The sequence below is a fragment of the Leptodactylus fuscus genome, chromosome 8, assembly GCF_031893055.1.
Source record: "Leptodactylus fuscus isolate aLepFus1 chromosome 8, aLepFus1.hap2, whole genome shotgun sequence".
Taxonomy (NCBI): domain Eukaryota; kingdom Metazoa; phylum Chordata; class Amphibia; order Anura; family Leptodactylidae; genus Leptodactylus; species Leptodactylus fuscus.
The window spans coordinates 10,667,534-10,687,988 of record NC_134272.1 but is presented as its reverse complement, the minus strand read 5'-3'; the positions used below and the strand labels follow the sequence as shown (position 1 = coordinate 10,687,988).

The 20,455-nt window shown below is 46.7% G+C and overlaps 2 protein-coding genes across 2 annotated transcripts in view; one reads left to right on the top strand and one right to left on the bottom strand.

Annotated features, from left to right (window-relative positions):
- The window catches only part of GLIS2 (GLIS family zinc finger 2), a 28,274-nt gene extending 14,476 nt beyond the window's left edge, over positions 1 to 13,798 (top strand). Inside the window, exons 2-7 of the mRNA XM_075284091.1 lie at positions 1,781 to 1,993; positions 2,119 to 2,267; positions 2,632 to 2,805; positions 3,925 to 4,058; positions 9,299 to 9,417; positions 10,607 to 13,798. Coding sequence (XP_075140192.1) covers positions 1,816 to 1,993; positions 2,119 to 2,267; positions 2,632 to 2,805; positions 3,925 to 4,058; positions 9,299 to 9,417; positions 10,607 to 11,340 — 1,488 coding nt within the window. The 5' untranslated portion in view covers positions 1,781 to 1,815 and the 3' untranslated portion in view covers positions 11,341 to 13,798. The remainder of the gene's footprint in view (positions 1 to 1,780; positions 1,994 to 2,118; positions 2,268 to 2,631; positions 2,806 to 3,924; positions 4,059 to 9,298; positions 9,418 to 10,606) is intronic.
- A 2,214-nt stretch (positions 13,799 to 16,012) lies between these two features.
- On the bottom strand, positions 16,013 to 18,608 carry PAM16 (presequence translocase associated motor 16). The gene is made up of 5 exons (XM_075284108.1): positions 18,488 to 18,608; positions 17,864 to 17,948; positions 17,613 to 17,752; positions 17,354 to 17,419; positions 16,013 to 16,285 (listed from the first exon to the last, which is right to left on the bottom strand). Exons 1-5 carry the CDS (start codon positions 18,488 to 18,490, stop codon positions 16,199 to 16,201), a joined length of 381 nt encoding a protein of 126 aa, XP_075140209.1. The 5' UTR covers positions 18,491 to 18,608; the 3' UTR covers positions 16,013 to 16,198.
- Between the last annotated feature and the right edge of the window lie 1,847 nt (positions 18,609 to 20,455).

Here is a 20,455-nt window from a genome sequence, read left to right as displayed (position 1 = left end):
TCCTACACCCCTAAAGATTTCCATCCCTCTGGAGGACCCGTCCTGTCCTGCACTAAGCAGACAACCCATTGATCTCAATGGACATAGTGCAATGCTTCATTTCCCCTGTGGTGGCGCTGCAAGAAAATGTGAATACTGCTGCTAAGGTTTGAGTGTAAAGAGTTAAAGTGTCAGTAGGTTCCCCAAAAGGGTGCAGTGATGAGATACTGATAGATCTGATATTAGGGGAGGGGTTGGAGGTCTTTACTTTTAACTTTCTAATATTTTTATACATTTTTATTCTATAACAATATAAAAGTGAAGCAGGTTAATAGAAGGCGATAATATGTCTGACATTACATGGTGGAGTCACAAGCTGTAAGGCCCTCCATATCGAGAAGATGTATCATGAGAACGATATATGTGTGTATTATTGTGTATAGGTGTATACATATATTGTGTTGTCTGTGTACGAGTACATGTATCTGTGTGTATATGTTCATTGCTTTGTTTCCACACATGTATATATGTGTATATGTGCTGTCTATATGTATTTATTTACATGAGCAGTGTTTTTATGTGTATAGGTGTTATTTTGTATTTGTGTGTACATGTGGGTTGTGGTGTATGTGCATATCCATGTGTATAGGTGTATGTGGGCATGGTTTTCTGTATATATATGCATTGTTTTGTTATGTGTGTGTGTACATGTGTGCTGTCTGTATATATTATGTGTACATGTGTGGTGTAGTATGTGTGTATGTATTGTGTGTACATGTGTGTTCTCTGTATATATTGTGTGTCTATGTGTTGTCTGTCTGTATATATTGTGTTTGTGTGTGTACATGTGTATTGTCTGTATATATTGTGTGTACATGTGTGTTCTCTGTATACATTGTGTGTACATGTGTTGTATGTATATATTGTGTGTACATGTGTGTTCTCTGTATACATTGTGTGTCTATGTGTTGTCTGTATATATTGTGTGTCTGTGTTGTCTGTCTGTATATATTGTGTTTGTGTGTGTACATGTGTATTGTCTGTATATATTGTATGTACATGTGTGATGTATGTATGTATATATTGTGTGTACATGTGTGGTGTTGTATGTATGTATATAGTGTGTACTTGTGTGTTATTTAGCGGTTCCTCGTGTATATGTTGTGCGCTGTTTTTCTCCCTCCATCCTCCTAGTGCCCCGGGCTCGGGGCTACCTGTCACCTAATGCCTCCCTCTCCTCTCCTCTCCTCTCTCCTCCTCCTCTCTCCTCCTCCTCCTCCTCTCCCCTCTCCATCCTCTCCTGTCACTCTGCCCCCCTGTTCCCGTGTCCTTCCCCCTCACATTCTCTGTGTCCTCTCTCTCCCTCCCCTTCACATCTCTCTCCACCTCCCATTCTCTCTCTCTCCACTCCGCAGCGCTCCCAGGCCTCCAACATTCCTCAGTGTCTGGCCACGGCTGGCCTCATGCCCAGGATGGGGGTGGCGTGGGGGGTAGGGGGGGGACACGCCTTTATCCCCACATGGCACTAGATGGGTGACCCTCCCTCTCCCAGATTCCCTTAGGAGAGGGGGTATGTTACATCTCAGAGGGGGATCCGACACCCCCTCACCCTTCAGGAAACCACACGTGGCAATTGGTATTACCCTTTCCCTGACACAGCACCCGGGCACATGAATGTGTTTAACCCCTGCGTGCATGTAAGATTACAGTGTACAGTGATAGGTCTGTGATGAGCCATGTTATAGGCCTTGTTGTGGTAACCTATGCAGATTGTTCTGATGGTCTTCTCTGCTCTCCGCAGGACAGCTGGGGGCGCTCTGGGTGTAGCCGTCGACCATGCACTCCCTGGACGAGCCCCTGGACCTGAAGCTCAGTATCTCTAAGCTGCGGGCAGCACGAGAGAAGAGAGACCGGAATGGGGGGAGCATGAAGAAGAGTACAGTGCACCACGAGCTGATGATACGGGATGATGGCACCACAGTCATCACCCCTATCTGCCCCTCGCCCCCACCAGGTACACCGCATCGCCATAAATCCTCCTCTGTGCTGCACCTCTATCCAGATGGCGCCAATCTTCTGATCTTCTACCAAAGCCTTGAGTTTCTGGTTAACCTTTGCTTTCCTGCTTTATTCCAACAGGATTCCTGCCTCGTTTTCGGGAGGGAGACAGTCCCCCCTTTTCTACTCCACCAATCGTGGACCTCAGCCTCTCTCCCCCTTCTGGTATGGACTCCCCTAGTCGCGCATCTTTGTCCCCTGAGAGGGTGACAGGTGGGGACACTCCACTGGTGAGTCTTCTCCATGAATGACATTGACATATTATGCTATACCTACCTCAGCCTGTAGGTGGCAGAGTTTTCCATCTACATGTACAGGCGGATGTATTTGTTATGTAACCCTTAGGTTCTGCCAGTCTTGTCTATAATAAGGAAGGACATGTCTGGCTCAGAGCTGTTCCACTTTATAGCACACGAGTTGTGCCTCTGTCTACCCGCAGGAGATGTCGATTTCGCTCCCCGTGGGTAGATGTTGGGATCGTACATTATGGCTGACATTTCATCTGTCTTCTGGGAATGACCCCCGGCTCCATCCATCTCCTTCTCCTCTACGTTTTGTTGCTTCACTAATACTGATATCTCTTCTGTTCCCTAGGACACTCCATCGTTGCGCTGCAGGGGCGATGCAGCCCCCAGTCCGTTCCAGTTCTTCCTGCCTCTCAGCTCTGGTCTGCAGCTGCCCCCATCCATGTTCCTCACCCCACCTAAGGAGAAGCGTCTGTCCCTGGAGTACACTGAGCAAAAACAGCTGGTGTGTCAGTGGGCAAAGGTAAGTCACTGTGCGCACTGCGCAGCGCTGCCATCTTAAAGGGGTTATCCAGGCACTTTCCTACCCAATCTTGTAGAATATGAACCGCGCACTGCGTTCACTCCGCTCGCACGGTCGCCTTTGCAACCGTATCATCCGGCGTACAATAACGTCTCTATCTGCTCAGTTCTGGATCAGAGGGGAGGACGCCTGGACAACCCCTTTAATTACAGGAATTTTGTAATAGGTTCTCTCTGTTCCGAGTTCTGGTCTGGTGTGAAATTCCACATTACATTGCAGTCCTGGGGTGGAAACGCGCGCCAGACTATCTGTGTTATCAGATGCCGTACTATAGTGTCTGTATTATCTCTGTGCCTACAGGCAGGGGTATAACTATAGGGGTCACGGGTAGCGATGGCTACCGGGCCTTGGTGCTTCAGGGGCCTCTCTACAACATAAGAAGGACGCCGGTATCATAGATAGCACATGGTAAGGGGGGGGGTTGTTACATATTCTGCATTGGGGCTCTATGTACAGGTTGTTGTGATGGACTCCCATATTAGAGTAAAGTCACACACAATAGAAGTCTCTGCAGGTCCCTGAGAAAAGTCTCTGAATTGAAAGAAAATTCGATTCAGAATCAATTTAGTAATATATTGTAGTAACAGAATCCAGCCAGTAGGGGTCACTGTTTTAATAAGACTTCATTACAGTACTGGCTATGGGAAGTCACTTCATAATATAAATCAGGGAACTTTGAGATAACCAGGGGAACTCCAGAGGAAATGAGCACCGAGTATCAGCTTACTGCCACCCATAACAAGGGACTCCCCCCTTACTCATAGGGAGCATCTATTAAAAGAAAGGGCCTTCTCTAAAAAAGGCAATTCCTTCAACATGTTGTGAAAACCAGGGGTTGCAGAGGGCGCAATTGCACCCAGGCTCAGAAGCCATGTTGTCTCTTCCCAATATGTGGAGAGCAGGGTCGGTACAGGTTTTGCTTTGAGGCCCAGGGGCTTTAGATTACGCCTTTGATGCAAATCCCACAGCCGCTGACCCACATCCCCCCTCATTGCTTCCTGCTCGCCATAGATCATTTCTGAGTTTGCTCAGTTTCACCTTTGACCTATGACTTTTCAGTGCAACCGCCTTTTCGAGTTATTGCAAGAGTTGGTGGATCACGTTAATGATTTCCATGTGAAGCCAGAAAAGGATGCCGGATACTGCTGCCACTGGGAGGGATGTGCCCGGCGGGGAAGGGGATTCAATGCCAGGTAAGGAGCAAACACAGCGGCCTATCCTCTGACGTGTAAATAATGCAGTACCAAACACAGCCTGTGGATATGAGAAGAGAGGAAAAAGACACCGAGCGCTCTAAGCGTAGTAGATCTGTTAAAATGGTGGTAGACAATATTCATTAATATTAATTTAGACCAGTTGGCCTCTCACCTGAAGGGTTGTGGGATATCACAACCCCAATGTGGATTTAAGTTAGTAAACAATCCAGGTGAGAGTGGCAGCAGAATCCACGATGTACCGGAATCCCGGAGAGAAGACAGTGGAAGGCAAGAACCAGAGGTTCAAGATGAAGTGGAAAAACTGCGCTCCCTGGTTGTTGATAGGTAGTGACACAAAGACCAATTGTCCACGTATGGATTTATTAAGAAACAAAAGCACAACGCGTTTCGGACCTTCAAGGGTCCTTCTTCAAGTGCAAGAACAAAGCTAAAAGAGAATACATACATATACACAAGTAAAACCTCATGGCACAGATGCAATGTCACTAACGGCTTCACCAATCATAGTGTTTCACGTCATGCCACTCAATATCACCAGAAAGATTTTTCTAATTTTCGAGTCACACCAATAGATACAGTACCTCCATCAGTAAAAGATAGATTACACACTCTCAATAGGAAAGAAATGTTTTGGATGTTTAGACTCAACACCCTCCAACCAGCTGGTCTAAATATAGCATCCGAGGATGTGACCAAAAATTAGGTTCTACACACTTTTTCCACAGTACCCTGTTTTTCCGTTTCTCCCCCCCCCTTTTCCCCTCCTCCCCCTCTATTCTCCATATGTCATTTTTTTACCCCCAGTTTATCTACTACACTTTCAACATTAGTTATACAGTCCTCTTCTGTCTACTATTTATTTAGATTTCTCTTCCTATAAGGGTTCATTGGATATGCACAAGCCATGACCTGTTTTAACCTCTCACACTAACACAGCCACTCCATTCTTTCATTCAATCATCACAATGTACTCTTTAATTCATTGTTTTGATTTATCAAGTGATCAACTTGCAACAGTTTCTTTTCAGATATTGATATTGAACCTTTACATATGGTTGATGTTTGTCTGTTGTAATACATTAGTTTCCTTTTCAATGAAGCACATGAGAGCGTCACATGGGAGACAGACACGCTCCATGTCTCCGATATTGAAGCGGTGCTTCCCCGTTACTCGGGGTGGATACACACCAGAACTGCATAGTCCGATCTCACAGCTAGTGCGCATGCGCACCTTTTTAGTTTGACACATGCGCACCACAACCTCCGGGACGCCACTGGAGCTCCATGCGGCTCCATAAGCAAAAGGGCGCGCGCGGGAAATACCCGGCTTTATAAGACAGTGACACGATCCAGGCAGCTATGCATCTAGCCTGACGTGTCAAGGTAAGACATCATTTATGTTTATTTATGGTAATGCTCTACGAATATGTAGATGAGAGAACTTTTTCTCCCAGCAGTAAAGAGCCATTGGCTCTTTTATATCTGTTTTTGAGGTCTGTTTTTGATGGTCTTTAATTTTAAAGGGACAGGCAATTTAAAGAGGCAAACCAAAAATGTATTTTTGACATAGAGTACCCCGATATCGCCATAACATCCCCCTAATAGTGATACAGTTCCATCTCTAGAGGTCTCGACCCCTCAATATGTTATCTTGGAAGTGTATTTTACATCTATACCAATATGTTTTTATGACTATGCCTGAAGCTTAAGGCTGTATATTAAATGAGCTTCTGCTAAGGTATGTTCACCAAAGGGGGTCACAATACTTATGATGAAGGATTGAGTCTCTCCTATTTTTTAATTGGAAGTATTGCTTTGAGCTTGACTCACTATTTTTTAACTGTAATTCTTTCTGCTATTGTTTATTTATTTCAATGCTATATGTTTTTTTTTATTTGAACTATATTATATGTTCAGTATTTCATACTTTTTTAGCTAACTAGGCAAGATGCATCCCTCTCCATGAGGTTTTACTTGTGTATATGTATGTATTCTCTTTTAGCTTTGTTCTTGCACTTGAAGAAGGACCCTTGAAGGTCCGAAACGCGTCGTGCTTTTGTTTCTTAATAAATCCATACGTGGACAATTGGTCTTTGTGTCACTACCTATCAACAACCAGGGAGCGCAGTTTTTCCACTTCATCTTGAACCTCTGGTTCTTGCCTTCCACTGTGGATATGAGAGGCGCTGTTACATGGGGAATAAATAGTCCTCTTTTAATAATACTGGAAAGCCACGATAGATAGATAGATAGATAGATAGATAGATAGATAGATAGATAGATAGATAGGAGATAGATAGAGAGATAGATAGATAGATAGATAGATAGATAGATAGGAGATAGAGAGATAGATAGATAGATAGATAGATAGATAGGAGATAGATAGATAGATAGATAGATAGATAGATAGATAGGAGATAGATAGATAGATAGATAGATAGGAGATAGATAGATAGATAGATAGATAGATAGAGAGAGAGAGAGAGAGAGAGATAGATAGATAGATAGATAGATAGATAGATAGATAGATAGATAGATAGGAGATAGATAGATAGAGAGATAGATAGATAGATAGATAGATAGGAGATAGATAGATAGATAGGAGATAGATAGATAGATAGATAGATAGATAGATAGATAGGAGATAGATAGATAGATAGATAGATAGATAGGAGATAGATAGATAGATAGATAGATAGATAGATAGATAGATAGGAGATAGATAGATAGATAGATAGATAGATAGATAGATAGGAGATAGATAGATAGATAGGAGATAGATAGATAGATAGATAGATAGATAGATAGATAGATAGATAGGAGATAGATAGATAGATAGATAGATAGATAGATAGATAGATAGGAGATAGATAGATAGATAGATAGATAGATAGATAGATAGGAGATAGATAGATAGATAGAGATAGGAGATAGATAGATAGAGATAGATAGATAGATAGATAGAGAGATAGATAGATAGATAGATAGATAGATAGATAGATAGATAGGAGATAGATAGATAGATAGATAGATAGATAGATAGATAGATAGATAGGAGATAGATAGATAGATAGGAGATAGATAGATAGAGATAGATAGATAGATAGAGAGAGAGATAGATAGATAGATAGATAGATAGATAGATAGATAGATAGATAGATAGATAGATAGATAGATAGATAGGAGATAGATAGATAGATAGATAGATAGATAGAGATAGGAGATAGATAGATAGAGATAGGAGATAGATAGATAGATAGATAGATAGATAGATAGATAGATAGAGATAGGAGATAGATAGATAGATATGAGATAGATAGATAGATAGATAGATAGATAGATAGGAGATAGATAGATAGATAGATAGGAGATAGATAGATAGATAGATAGATAGATAGATAGATAGATAGATAGATAGATAGGAGATAGATAGATAGATAGATAGATAGATAGAGATAGATAGATAGATAGATAGATAGATAGATAGATAGATAGATATAGGAGATAGATATAGGAGATAGATAGATAGATAGATAGATAGATAGATAGATAGATAGATAGATAGATAGATAGAGATAGGAGATAGATAGATAGATAGATAGATAGATAGGAGATAGATAGATAGATAGATAGATAGATAGATAGATAGATAGATAGATAGGAGATAGATAGATAGATAGATAGATAGATAGATAGATAGGAGATAGATAGATAGATAGATAGATAGATAGAGATAGGAGATAGATAGATAGATAATAGATAGATAGATAGATAGATAGATAGATAGATAGATAGATAGATAGATAGATAGATAGGAGATAGATTAGATAGATAGATAGATAGATAGATAGATAGATAGATAGATAGATAGATAGAGATAGGAGATAGATAGATAGATAGATAGATAGATAGATAGATAGATAGATAGATAGGAGATAGATAGATAGATAGATAGATAGATAGATAGGAGATAGATTAGATAGATAGATAGATAGATAGATAGGAGATAGATTAGATAGATAGATAGATAGATAGATAGATAGATAGATAGATAGATAGATAGATAGGAGATAGATAGATAGATAGATAGATAGATAGGAGATAGATTAGATAGATAGATAGATAGATAGATAGGAGATAGATTAGATAGATAGATAGATAGATAGATAGATAGATAGATAGATAGATAGATAGATAGATAGATAGATAGATACAGGACTGAATGTCACCTTCACCTTCTGGAGTGATGCACTTTGAAGGATACAAGGTTTTCCCATGGTAGCCCTTCCAGGGGTCTTGTCTTGGTTTAGACAGATATGGCAGCTTTTTATTTTTTTTTTATTCATAAAGAGCGCCACCCTTCCTGTCTGCAGGTTGTGCATGGTATTGCACCTTAGTACCATTTACTTCAATACAGTCAAGCTGCAATACCATGGGCAACCCATAAACAGCAGTATCAACAGGCGAATGCTTAGTATAAGACTCCTGACCATTATCAAATCCTCTGCTTTCTGTCAGGGACTGTAACATTGATATATGTTTGCTGTAATGTATACAGTATATACACATAAGCAGTGCAGAGATTTTGCTACAGTGTATCATTAAAGGCAAAAAGCAATAGCCTAGGGACTCCCAAGCATTGTCTAGACCTGAGACCCCCATCTACAAGGACACAGACCGGAGAGATGGGATCACAACCTCAGCCGCACCTCCCTTTGCCTGATACAGATGGTAGTTCCAAGCAAGACAATTTTCCCATGAGCGCCCCCCGCCCCCAGGCCATGGGAACGTTATCTTGGAACTGGTTCATGGTGCAAAAAAGGTTCTTGAGTGAATGAAGTTTGCAGCCTCTTAATGTACCAGAATGTTTCCATTCACTAGCAGCAAGCAGACGTCTTGAAATTAGGAAAATCCAGCAGTCCGTGAAGTGATTAGTGCTAGTTATGTATATGGGGCCCTGAGAAAAGATTACTACCCACCACCCCGAACAAATGTAATAGTCTGCGATCTGTGGCTCCCAGACATGTGAGGTGTGTGGTGTGACAAAAAGATGGGTGTCAGGGCGCGCCGGGGGTTACAGAGCCGCCTCATGTTGCAGATCTCTGCTGCGCGGGGTTGGTTATTATGTCCTTGAAGATCTAGCCAGGCCAGACAGTACTTGATATAGACAAGTATCCAGTCTCTAAGGAAACGTGTGATGTCTGCTGTACCCGCAGGTATAAGATGCTGATTCACATTCGCACTCATACTAACGAAAGGCCGCACTGCTGCCCGACCTGTCACAAGAGCTTCTCACGCCTGGAAAACCTGAAGATACACAACCGCTCACACACAGGTACGGTCATACGTAATACGCGTCTGCGCCTGGTCAGGTAACATTACTGACGGTCCCTTTAGGATGCGAGAATGAAGGGGGAGGGGGGGGGGGTTGTCTATCATACCAACCCCTCCATTAACCCCCCACTGGGACAACTCTCTCCTCTGACCAGTGAGTAAGTTACTTTTGTGAGAATCCTCCTTAAAGACAGTATTCCCATCGTATCCTATTGCTAGGTTATGATTGGTGGGGTGGGGCAATCCAACCTCTGGGACCACCCCCGATCCTGAGAATCTGTACCCAGCCCCCATAACTATAATGTATTCTTTATAGTACTGGTCTCCTCATATTGGGATGAGACCCCTAAGCTGGTCCCTAAGGCTCCGGGACCCCGGTGTGACTGCACCCCCTCAAGGTCAGTGCAGTTGCTATCTTCTAACCCCAAAAACATAAATTAGAACCTAAAAAAGGCGGCCAAAGTTTAGTAACTCTGTTTTGTTGCGAACAGAAAGAGCAGCGGCCTGAGCTGTCACCTCTAAAGGGATCCTATCATTGGATTCCCTTTTTTTGTGACTAACACATAGGAATAGCCTTAAGAAAGACTATTCTTCTCCTACCTTTAGATGTCTTCTCCGCGCCGCCGTTCGGTAGAAATTTGGGTTTGCTTCAGTATGCAAATGAGTTCTCTTGCAGCACTGGGGGCGGTTCTAATGCTGCGAGAGAACTCTCCAGCGATGCCTCCATCTTCTTCTGGAACGGCCTCTCCCTGCGTCTTCTTTCGTTCTGGGTTTCAATCTTCTAGGCCTTGGGCAGAGCCGACTGCGCATGCCCGGGCCACAAGAAAATGGCCGATACACCAGCTTACTGAGTAAGAGGCCATTTTCTTGTGGCCCAGACATGCGCAGTCGGCTCTGCCCAAGGCCTAGAAGATTGAAACCCAGGACGGAAGAAAACACAGGGAGAGGGCATAAAGGAAATGCTGAGACTCTTCCCTTCTACCCAATCCACTCTTGGCTTTAGCTCCAAAAAAACACGGGAAAAAAAAAAAAACAGCTTTCCATCAACATGTGGCCTTAGAGGTGACAACCAAGATGGCTGCACTTCCAAGGGGCGGAGACTCCACTGAAAATAAATCACAGAGGTGTTTACTTGCCACCATTCTTGGATTTTCCCGTCGTCACCTTTTGTTCAATTTTTTTTTTGCCAGGTGAAAAGCCTTACATGTGCCCCTACGAGGGCTGCAACAAGCGCTACTCCAACTCCAGTGACCGCTTCAAGCATACGCGCACCCACTACGTGGACAAGCCCTACTACTGCAAGATGCCGGGGTGTCAGAAGCGTTACACAGACCCCAGCTCTCTACGCAAGCACATCAAGGCCCACGGCCACTTCATCTCACATCAGCAGCGCCAGTTACTGAAGATACACCAGCCACCCAAATTACCAGCAGCGGGGGACGGCAGCTATGCAAGTGGGGCCCAACTCATTATTCCCAACCCAGCCGCCATCTTTGGCAGTCAGACCTTGCCAATCCCATTAGCACCAGGACCTTTAGACCTCAGCTCATTGGCTTGCAGCGGTGTGGCCTCTGCTCTGGCGGGGTTACCAAATCCCATGTTGACACTTGCAGGGTCCCCCCTTAACCTGGCCAAGGGCTCCCTGTTGTCTCAAGCTTACTCTGCAGCGGGCCTTGGCTTGCCTTTAGTCTCTCTGGTTTCAGCAGGAAAATCCGAAAATGAAAAACGGCCTAAGGGTCAGAGGTCAGAGTGCGATGACAGGACTGAAGGGTCAAAAGTGAGGCCTAGTTCAGCAGATGCACTGTCTCTGCTCCCCAGCGGGGTCTTAGATCTGTCACCTGGCGTGGGCTCGGATTCTCTACTGCCAGGATGGGTGGTCATCCCTCCAGGGTCCGTCTTACTGAAACCAGCAGTGGTCAACTGAGAAGACCCCTGTAACTTTCCACCTGTGCCCACTGAACCTACACACTCCCCAGGGGCGACCCAGTGACATTCCTGGCCCTGTGACCCCCGCGGACCTCTTGCACAAGCACCAATACAGAGAATGTGTATTTGCCGCCCTGTGAGCAGATCTCTACCGACGGGCGCCCGCATCTGTATCATTTTGCATCACCTGCGGAATTGCTTTCCCCTCTTGTACGTGGGACCAACATGGGGGGGCCAGGCCGAATGCCAAACAATAATGTGACTGAACTGTAAAGAGACTTTCCAAGGACTAGAACCAAGCACTTTGTCGTATTCGGAGGCCAGGTGAAGTTACGTTGCAGTCTTTTGTTTCTCAGAATTCACGAGAGAAGGTTTTTCGCCTTCCGAGAAAAGCAATAATAATGGAGACGCTCGGAGCGAGCTGACTCTGCAACGACAAGAGGGAGAGGAGCGTGGACCGTGCGGGAACCTCGCGATACCCCGTCCACCTCCGATTCTCTGCGTACTCATCCTCTCTATGATGAAGGCCTTTCACACGCTCTGCACCATCCTCACCCCAGACCTGCCCCTGGACTTGTATCGTCCCGGTCCTCTCTTATATCACATTCCGCTCCTTTCTTTTTGACACGTACCTATGCACTAACTTGCTCTCTGCACTTTCCATAATCCTATCGACTGACCCGAACTCCATGGCCGCCATTTCTGTTATCACACCCAGCCCACCCCCCTATAGATATCCTGTGACAACGCATTCAGGCACAATGAGTGCGGCTTCTCTTTGCTTTCTCCTCAGAGCGCGCAGAAAATTTGCTTTAAAAAACCGATCAAATCCCTATATACCCCTGATGTAACGGTGTGCGAGGAGGGTCTCCGTGGGCTCCGCCATGGAAGGAGCTGACCCAGCGATGTTATAGACTGCGAGTGGTGTGTGAGTTCGATGCTCTGCTGGTATCTCTTGTTCATGATGTTGGGGGTTCAGGTAGGAGTTGAGTTAAAGGGCTTGTCTGATCTGCAAAACCCATTTTCTAATACTTGCCAGGGAGTTCGGAGTTAATAAAAGGGGCATCGCGCAGTGAATATCCTTAGAGTGTGGCTGCAAAGAGCTTCTCTTGCTCTGGAGGACCCAACGTGTCCATGCACTAAACAGGCAGCTCTCTTTCTAAATACCATATATAACATTGCTGTCGGCCTGACCCCCGGCACCTCCGCAGATCAGCCGGTATCGTCAGACATCTAGGCCAGAACTAGCACAGTGTATGGAATAAAGCAACAGCGCCATACAATGTGTAGTGGTCACGCTGGGTTACTGCAGCTCTCTTGAATTGGAACTGAGCTGCAGTAACCAGCCATGGCCACTACACATTGTAAGGCGCTGTTCGCTGCCCGCCCCATACAGAGGCTTGGACCCCCCCCCCCCCCCCTTGATGTTGATGATCTATATAGCCAATGCCAGGGGTCTGTTTTTTTCGAGAAACAGTGGCACTCTTGCACATGTGTACAATATGGCAGCTCAGCTCCATTTACAAGTGAATGCTGCAATACCAGACACAGCCTATGGACCAGAGTGGCGCTGTTTCTATTATAAAGACCCTTTTTTCTAATCTTATGCCCCCCTATTTAATCTGGACATCCACTTCCTGGTTAAAGGGGTCCTCGGCCAGCCGGCGGTGTGTCAGATGGGTTTTGGATTTCAGCGGCCTCGATATACAGTAATATTATATGACAATATGGTAAACTTCAGTTTTACTTTGCACGTCCTGGATATGAGCGGCCGCGTCCCTGGTCTTACAGTCACGTATATGGGTTGGTTTTGATGCCTGGCCTCTTACTGCACAAGAGACGGCCACAAAGGAGGCGGCCATCTTGTGGTCTAACACACCAGTGATGTCTGGCCAGTCTACAAAATGGTTTCCTCTGTAGGCCTTTGTAACAGCCAATCAGGCGAGGGCTTTTATTATCCAAGTATCGCTTAGAGAATAAGGGCCATCGTTCTATTGGCTGTTCTGGACATGTCAGCCGTTGCGAGTTGATGCATTCCAGAAAATTCTCTATTTCAGTATTAATGGTACGTCCACCTCATTTGTTCATAGTGTGTATTTGTAGCGCTCCCGACCTCTGCCTTGAGATAAAGGGTTAAATGGGACTTCCAGGACTTGGACATCCAGCACTGCCACCTTGGACAGGAGCCGCGGCCTCTTCATACCTGACGTGGTGACGTCCATTTTGTTGCGGTCGTGCGTGGTACAACCCAGAGCTATAGTACCGCGCGGGGCCACAACCAAATGGATGAAAAAAGAAGCAGCCACAGCGCTCGCCCAAGCAGGTGGTTCTTGGGGGCGCCTGAAGTAGGGGGCCCCAAAGATGCCCCAGTCTAAGGCGACCCCATTAATACTAAACCCCTTTAACTCTTTATTCAAATGCACAACCTGCAGATTGTCCAAATTGTGTCTGACTGCGGCCACCACTAGGGGGAGACTGTTGCTTTCTATTTCAGTGTCCGCAGTATCTCCCCCTAGTGGTGGCCGCAGTCAGACACAATTTTATCATCTAGTTCTATGAAACGATGGATGAACCGCTATAAAGAATCAGCCGCGAATCTAGAACAAGATGAGGGTGTTGAAGGCGACATTCACACATTGCCATAATGGCGCCTTTGGCCAGTGGGATTTGGGTTCCCTGTAAATCTACGGTGGGAGCCGCTGAGAATAAAGCCGCAGGGTTCAACACTTGTGTTCTAGTCTAGGCCCGGTCACTGTAGCCGCCATTACTGTCCACCAATCACTGTGTAGGAGACACGTGAGTGCAGCAGATAAACCCAATGCCAAGCTGAAAGGGAGTGACGCTCTGTGTGGCCCTGAGCCGCCGGAGCGATGATCTGCAGGCAGCCACATGAAGTGCCTTCTGTATCACGTGGAACCTCCCTTACCCCTGTGCGTCTTTAACTCCTCATTGTCCAAGTGAAGACAGCTCTTGCATCGGTGTGTGTGGGAGATCCTGAGTGACTGCGACATGACGAGACCGCCCCCTTGAGTGCGGAGATTGTCCAGTGAGCTCCATACGGGGCAACGCTGCCAACGAGATGCCTCCCCGAGCTGGGGGCATTTATTCAACCATTAAAAGAAACAATAAAAACAAAAAAAAGTCTCCATGTTTGTTTCTTAGACCTTATATATAGCACAGAGGGCGTTGTATTATTGTTCTCACCATTCCTGCAGTGACCACTAGGTGGAGTTTACTGCATGCCACCAATGTCAAGCAGTATGCAGCAGGCGCCCTCTAGTGGTGACTGCAGGAAGTCACCATTTTATCATTTAAAGGGTTTGTCCAGAGGCACAACCACTAGAGATGAGCGAGTACTGTTCGGATCAGCCGATCCGAACAGCACGCTCGCATAGAAATGAATGGACGTAGCCGGCACGCGGGGGGTTAAGCGGCCGGCCGCCATCAAAGCGGAAGTACCAGGTGCATCCATTCATTTCTATGGAGCGTGCTGTTCGGATCGGCTGATCTGAACAGTACTCGCTCATCTCTAACAACCACCGTTACCCGTACAGCTCAGCCGTGAAGCTTCATCCCTATGTACCAGCCTGAACAGCACGCGGGGAGACTCCTAGCATTATAGTTGTAGAGTCCCGTGACTATAATATGGGCAGGACTCCTAGAATCAGAGAGAACTCAGGCCGGTAAAATCGGTACACACGGCCCGAGCTTCATAGCTGAGCTGTATGGGTAATGGTGCGTGAATAAGCGCTTACTATGTAGAAGCTCGTATTACTCAGTTATTACCTGGTCATGTGACATCAGAGGGTTAATTACATTTTTAGATGCCTGTGCTGTCACATGGAGCTGCCCCCCTCCCCCTCTGTATGTTGGTACGTCACACATCACCTTTGCCAGTATGCCGCCACATGCTCAGCAATGTTCCGAGATGTGAGGCCCATGTGACTAGTAATATGCCAGACATTCAGGAGGGGGGAGCAGCAATCTGTGAGATCTAGATGAGACAACGGTGCAATGTCTGAGATCACATGACCTCTGATAAGGGAATATTATTATATTGAGGACAGGGGGAGTCAGACACCCAGCCCCTGCACTGATCAGCCTGCTCAGAGCACTGGAAGCCACAGCAAAGAACAGAGACAGCTCCGCTCCTATTCAAGTAACAGGGACAGGGGTGGAGTCCGCTACTGCAGCACTGTATACTGTATATATCACTGCAGTAGGATCAGCTGCTCAGTGCTGGGTCCAGGTGTGTACCCAGTGTATACCTCGGGCAGCGCCCACTATATAAGTGTACACTGGCACCCGTCACCCATAGACTCGCATGTTAATACAGAAGTTTACATTCAGCCACTGACAGACCTGACAACACAACTGCGGATAAATGATTCCTTTATTGGGAGTAACAAGTGTCTCAATGGATCATTAACACCCACAACTGGGCGACCAAAACATGGCGTCCGCACCGTAACCTAACATGACATATGAGCAGCAGTAGAAATATCAGACTGTAACCGGCGGCATACACTGGAAGCAGCCACACGTGCCGAACCTGTCTTCAGGAGAACGCGACCTCTACGTTCAGGAAGCATTCAGGCACTTGGGATCTCCAGCAGACAATATGGCCGCCTCCACTGTGTGCGAGTGATAGTCGAGACCCTGTACAAGGCTCCTTACAAAAATATAAAGCTTTATTGTCACAGTAATAAATTACAACATTAAGGCGTTCCCCTTTTGGTGTTGTCAGAAGTGGGGATACCCTTACGTGCCCGGGGTCTACGCCGCCATCTCTGTGAGAACAGAAACCCCTGGAGCCGTACAAGGCTGTGGGCCGGAGTCATCGGGGAGGGTCTTCATCACGTGGTCTTGGCCTCCTCTCCTGAGTTTTTCGGGTTGTTTTGGATCTGTAACTCCTGGTCAAGTCTCTCCTTGGCTCGAACAACCTGGAAAAATAAAAGTAGTCGCTGGTGGTCACATGATCATTGTACAAGTAGGTGGAGCTAATCGCTGTGACTGCGCTCTATTGGTTGCTCAGAGACTCGCACCGAGAAGGGGGCCATTCAAGGCCTCTGCGGCCCCTCCAAGGTGGCAGCTCATCAGTGCGAGCCTTGACGTGTCCTGATGAAGGTCAGCCATGCAGACTGTGTGTGTTGGGGCGCGTTCACACAGCCACATCACAACGCTGTTCATTCTGTTAGTAACAGAATCTGATCCCGCACTTGTCTCCAGATACCACAGCTCCTGTACAGAGCCGAGTCATGGCCGCCGACAGGTAACTTCACAAGAGGACACAAATGTCTGCGACCTCTGAATGGAGTTTATGGAAATCCATCTGCTCGAATTCACCGTAATGGAGAAGAGAAACCTATAAAGCTCAATACAAGCAGATGTGTGTGGCCCGACCGTCACTGCATAGCATGGGTGACACCCGTGTGCTGCCCAGACCTCTGCGGCTATCAGTGAGCCTGGGCCACAACACAGACAGGAGTCCCCGCCACATACACTGTGGGGGCGCTACAAGACTTGTGTAGTGAGGCGGTACTAATACAGAGTGAGCGATGGCCGCGCCACATATATAGTGTAGGTGTGCTATGGAGAGGAGGGCGCCATAACTACAGCTACACCTGGAGAGAAAGCTAAAGGAACTTTCCATACTCCTGACCTAGCCACAAGATAAGTTCTCAGAATCTGATCTGCGGGGTGCGACACTAAGACCCTGCACAGATCACTAGTTCCAGGCGTAAAAGCTGCTGCAGTGGACAGTAAGTTTAAGCAACTCTGCCTAGTACTAGGAGCTGCGGCGCCATCCACTGTATAGTGGTGGTTCTGAGGAACTGCAGCTTGAATAGGGGCAGACTACATGCCTTTCACATCCACTGAAACAGCTTCTAGTGACCATAGGCAGGAATAGCGAATGTGCCCGGGGTCCGGGTGTCAGACCCCTCAGATCACAGACATGACATGTATCCAGTATGAAAAAAAAGGATCTGGAAAAAAAAGCGAGCGCTCACCTTTGACTGCAGATAGAAGGAGCCGCCCGCCGACTTGTCGTTCACTTTGAATAGATGATCGTATTTCTAGGAAGAGAAAGAAAACCATTAGCCCCCCATTGTCACCCCCGATGTGACAGCGTACTGGACGCTTGAGGATCTGTAGTGGCCGGTTCTGCCCTGTCACCACCATAGGGAGTATAGTATCAGGCAATTACATAAGTGACCTAGATGAGGCTCCCGGGTAGTCGGAGGTGGCCGCCCCCTGCACAGCACTCACCATCTGAATCTCTTCAGGGTCCAGTTTGGAGATGTTGAGGATCTGTTGCGCCTCCTGCAGGCTTATTCCTGACAAGCTGCTGGCGGCTGCTGACTCGGTCCCAGCTCGCCCCCCTCTGGCCTCGGCGGCTGCTTTGCTCGCTGGGGGATGATATTAGCGGGAGACGTGTGAGGAGCCTGTATACTATTACACACCTGTGTGAACAGCCCCCGATACAGACCCGTGACCTCATCGGTGTTCTGAGCACTTACCTGCAAACTCTTGGCGCAGAGCCCTTGTAAACGCCCGGCCCACAACCTGCGCCCCCATTACCAGGATCTGCGCTAAGTATTTCGCCTGCGGAGGAGACAAAGTACATGAGGGTTAGTCCAGGACACCTAGGAACGTACCAGAGTCAGGGGGCGCCATGTTGTCTCTTTAGATACACGGTTCTTGTAATCGGCTACATAAAGGGTCTCAAGAACAGCGCCACTCCGGTCTACAGGCTGTATGTGGTATTGCAGCTCAGCACAGGGCACTAGGATAATGTGGGTGCAGGCTGAGGGATGGGCCCATTAGTGACTGTTACCTCTGCACCCCTACCTATACAGTAGTAGTGCCCAAGTCTCATCCATGGGTTACCAAAGCATCACTATGGGAGCCAGGACCAATAGAAGCTCCATTAGCACAGATTGTGATTGTCGCCCTAGTCCATAGGGGCGCTGTTGTCATAGTAAGACCAAGGGACACGGGGCTGAATTTTACCTATCACCTACAAGTGCCGCTGCCAGGACCTGCTGAGACTTGTGGTGCGGAGTGTGCGGGGCAGTGACAGGACGACACAAGGACATCACACATGGACACACTACGCGCTAGCGCTCCTCCGCATCTCTTACCATGGCGCTCCGCTGCAGTCAAGGTTACACGCGCGGCTGAAGCAATCTCTCTCTGCGCGGCGCAAGGACCTTGATGACGTCATGATCAGATGACCGCGATGAGAGACCACGTGACGGCGCCATTTTGAAAAAAAAATTGTACTTCAGCAGGAGAAATGAATTGTGGGAGTTCTCATGTAAACACATCGTGGGCGGGGCTAAGGAGGCCGTGTATAGGGGGCGCTGTGGATGAGACCGATACATACACGGCGCTACTTATGCTAACCAATCAGGGCTCAGCTTTTATTATTCTAGTTTAGACTAAACATGAGAGCAGTGATCTGATTGGCTGTGCTGTTTAGGCTGGTGTCTAGCATAGAGGAAATGAAGCAGTTGCCCATAGCAACCTATCAGATTCCTGCTCGCATTTTCGAACACTGTATAAAATGAAAGCCCTGATCTGATTGGATGATGTGGTTAACACTGGTGAATGAACGGTTATCCACAGCAACCAATCAGATCCCTGCTCTTATACTTTAAAGCAGTGTCCTGATTGGCTGATGCTCCACTTTTCCCTTGTATTATTGGGACTATCATTGTGTATCCAGTGAGGTCTGTCAGAGCCCCAACCAGGGGGGACCCCGGACTTTTTCAGCCCCCACTAGGTACATGATCCCTTTTTTTGGTCACCCCCATGGCTTAGGACCCCCCCCCCCCCCAATATATGACCCCCAGTATAAATGACCCCGTATATTTGGCCCATACTGAGTATACGCTGCCTCCCCCTCCCCTATTGTATAATAATACAGTAGATAGCGGCTGATAATTTACTCACCTGTCCACGCTCTTGTCCAGGTCGCCTCCACTGCCGCCCCCAGGGTGCGCTGTACCTGACCGTATATGCACAGCGCCACCTATGGGTGGAGGCAGAAGCCGGCCTGGACAAGAGTGTGGATAGGTGATCATGCCTTACCCCTGTACACCCCCCCCCCCACGTTTAGGCCATCACCTCTTGCTTTCACCCCTTTACGGCAGTACAATGACACCCCCTGTGGCTGTGTGTGGTATTGCAGCTATTCAACTAAACAGAGGAGTCCAGTGAATTAACTCGCACAAAGAAACCCCACAACAAGCGAACGTATTCCTAAAATGGTTCTCTGAGATAATGTAGAAGAAGGGGTGAAAGCCAGGAAATGTGATCAAATATGGAGAAGCGATACTCTGCAGTAATAATGTAAGCGTAACGCTGCAGCCAATCCCTGACCACGTTGTTCTCACACCATACACGGAGTGGTCGCAGTATTGATTCCAATAGAGTCCAAGCACTTACAGCTGTTTGTAGGCAAATCAGGCCCCGCCCCCAGTGCACTCACAGGCTGATTTTCATTTCCATAAAAAGATCAGTGTGGCGGCTCCTATATAAAGCTTCTTCATGGCGCCATCATTGGTTTGGGAGGTGTTTTGGACCTGACAGCCCTTTAATTATTGTAGACAACCCCTTTAAAGGTGGCCATACACCATAGGTTGCTGTGCGCCATTCCTCTTGGCTAATCCCCCTTTGCCTTGGCACAGCGCGTCTCTCATGTGTATGGCCAGTTTTCAGAAGGCATCTCTTCTCGCGTCTTCACCACTATGAGTCCAGGGACAGCGTTTCTTTATTTTCAGGTGACTTTTTGAGGATCGGGGATAGATTTGATATTTGTCATAATTTCACTAACATTTCATTTGCACTTCCCTGTATCCTGATGTATTATCCAGATTCTTACACTAACTCTTCCTAATATCCAGAAATCTCTTGAAATGCCGAATATTTTCCATGCAGTTTTTGGCAGCCATCACTGGCAGGATCTCATGACTACCACAGGCTACAATGGAAGCCGTCTATACAGATTTGAAGTGAGGTCCACGATGTATTGTACATTTTGTTGCTCTTTATGATAGGTCATTTTTATCAGATGCATGGGGCTCTGACGCCTGCCACCCCTTTCC

Bases quoted from the DNA above. Each gene is read 5' to 3' on its own strand.
- PAM16 (XM_075284108.1), bottom strand. The intron at 17,753-17,863 runs GTAAGTGCTCAG...ATCATCCCCCAG, and splicing joins TCTGCGCCAAGAGTTTGCAG to CGAGCAAAGCAGCCGCCGAG. The intron at 16,286-17,353 runs GTGAGCGCTCGC...TTATTTTTCCAG, and splicing joins CCTTCTATCTGCAGTCAAAG to GTTGTTCGAGCCAAGGAGAG.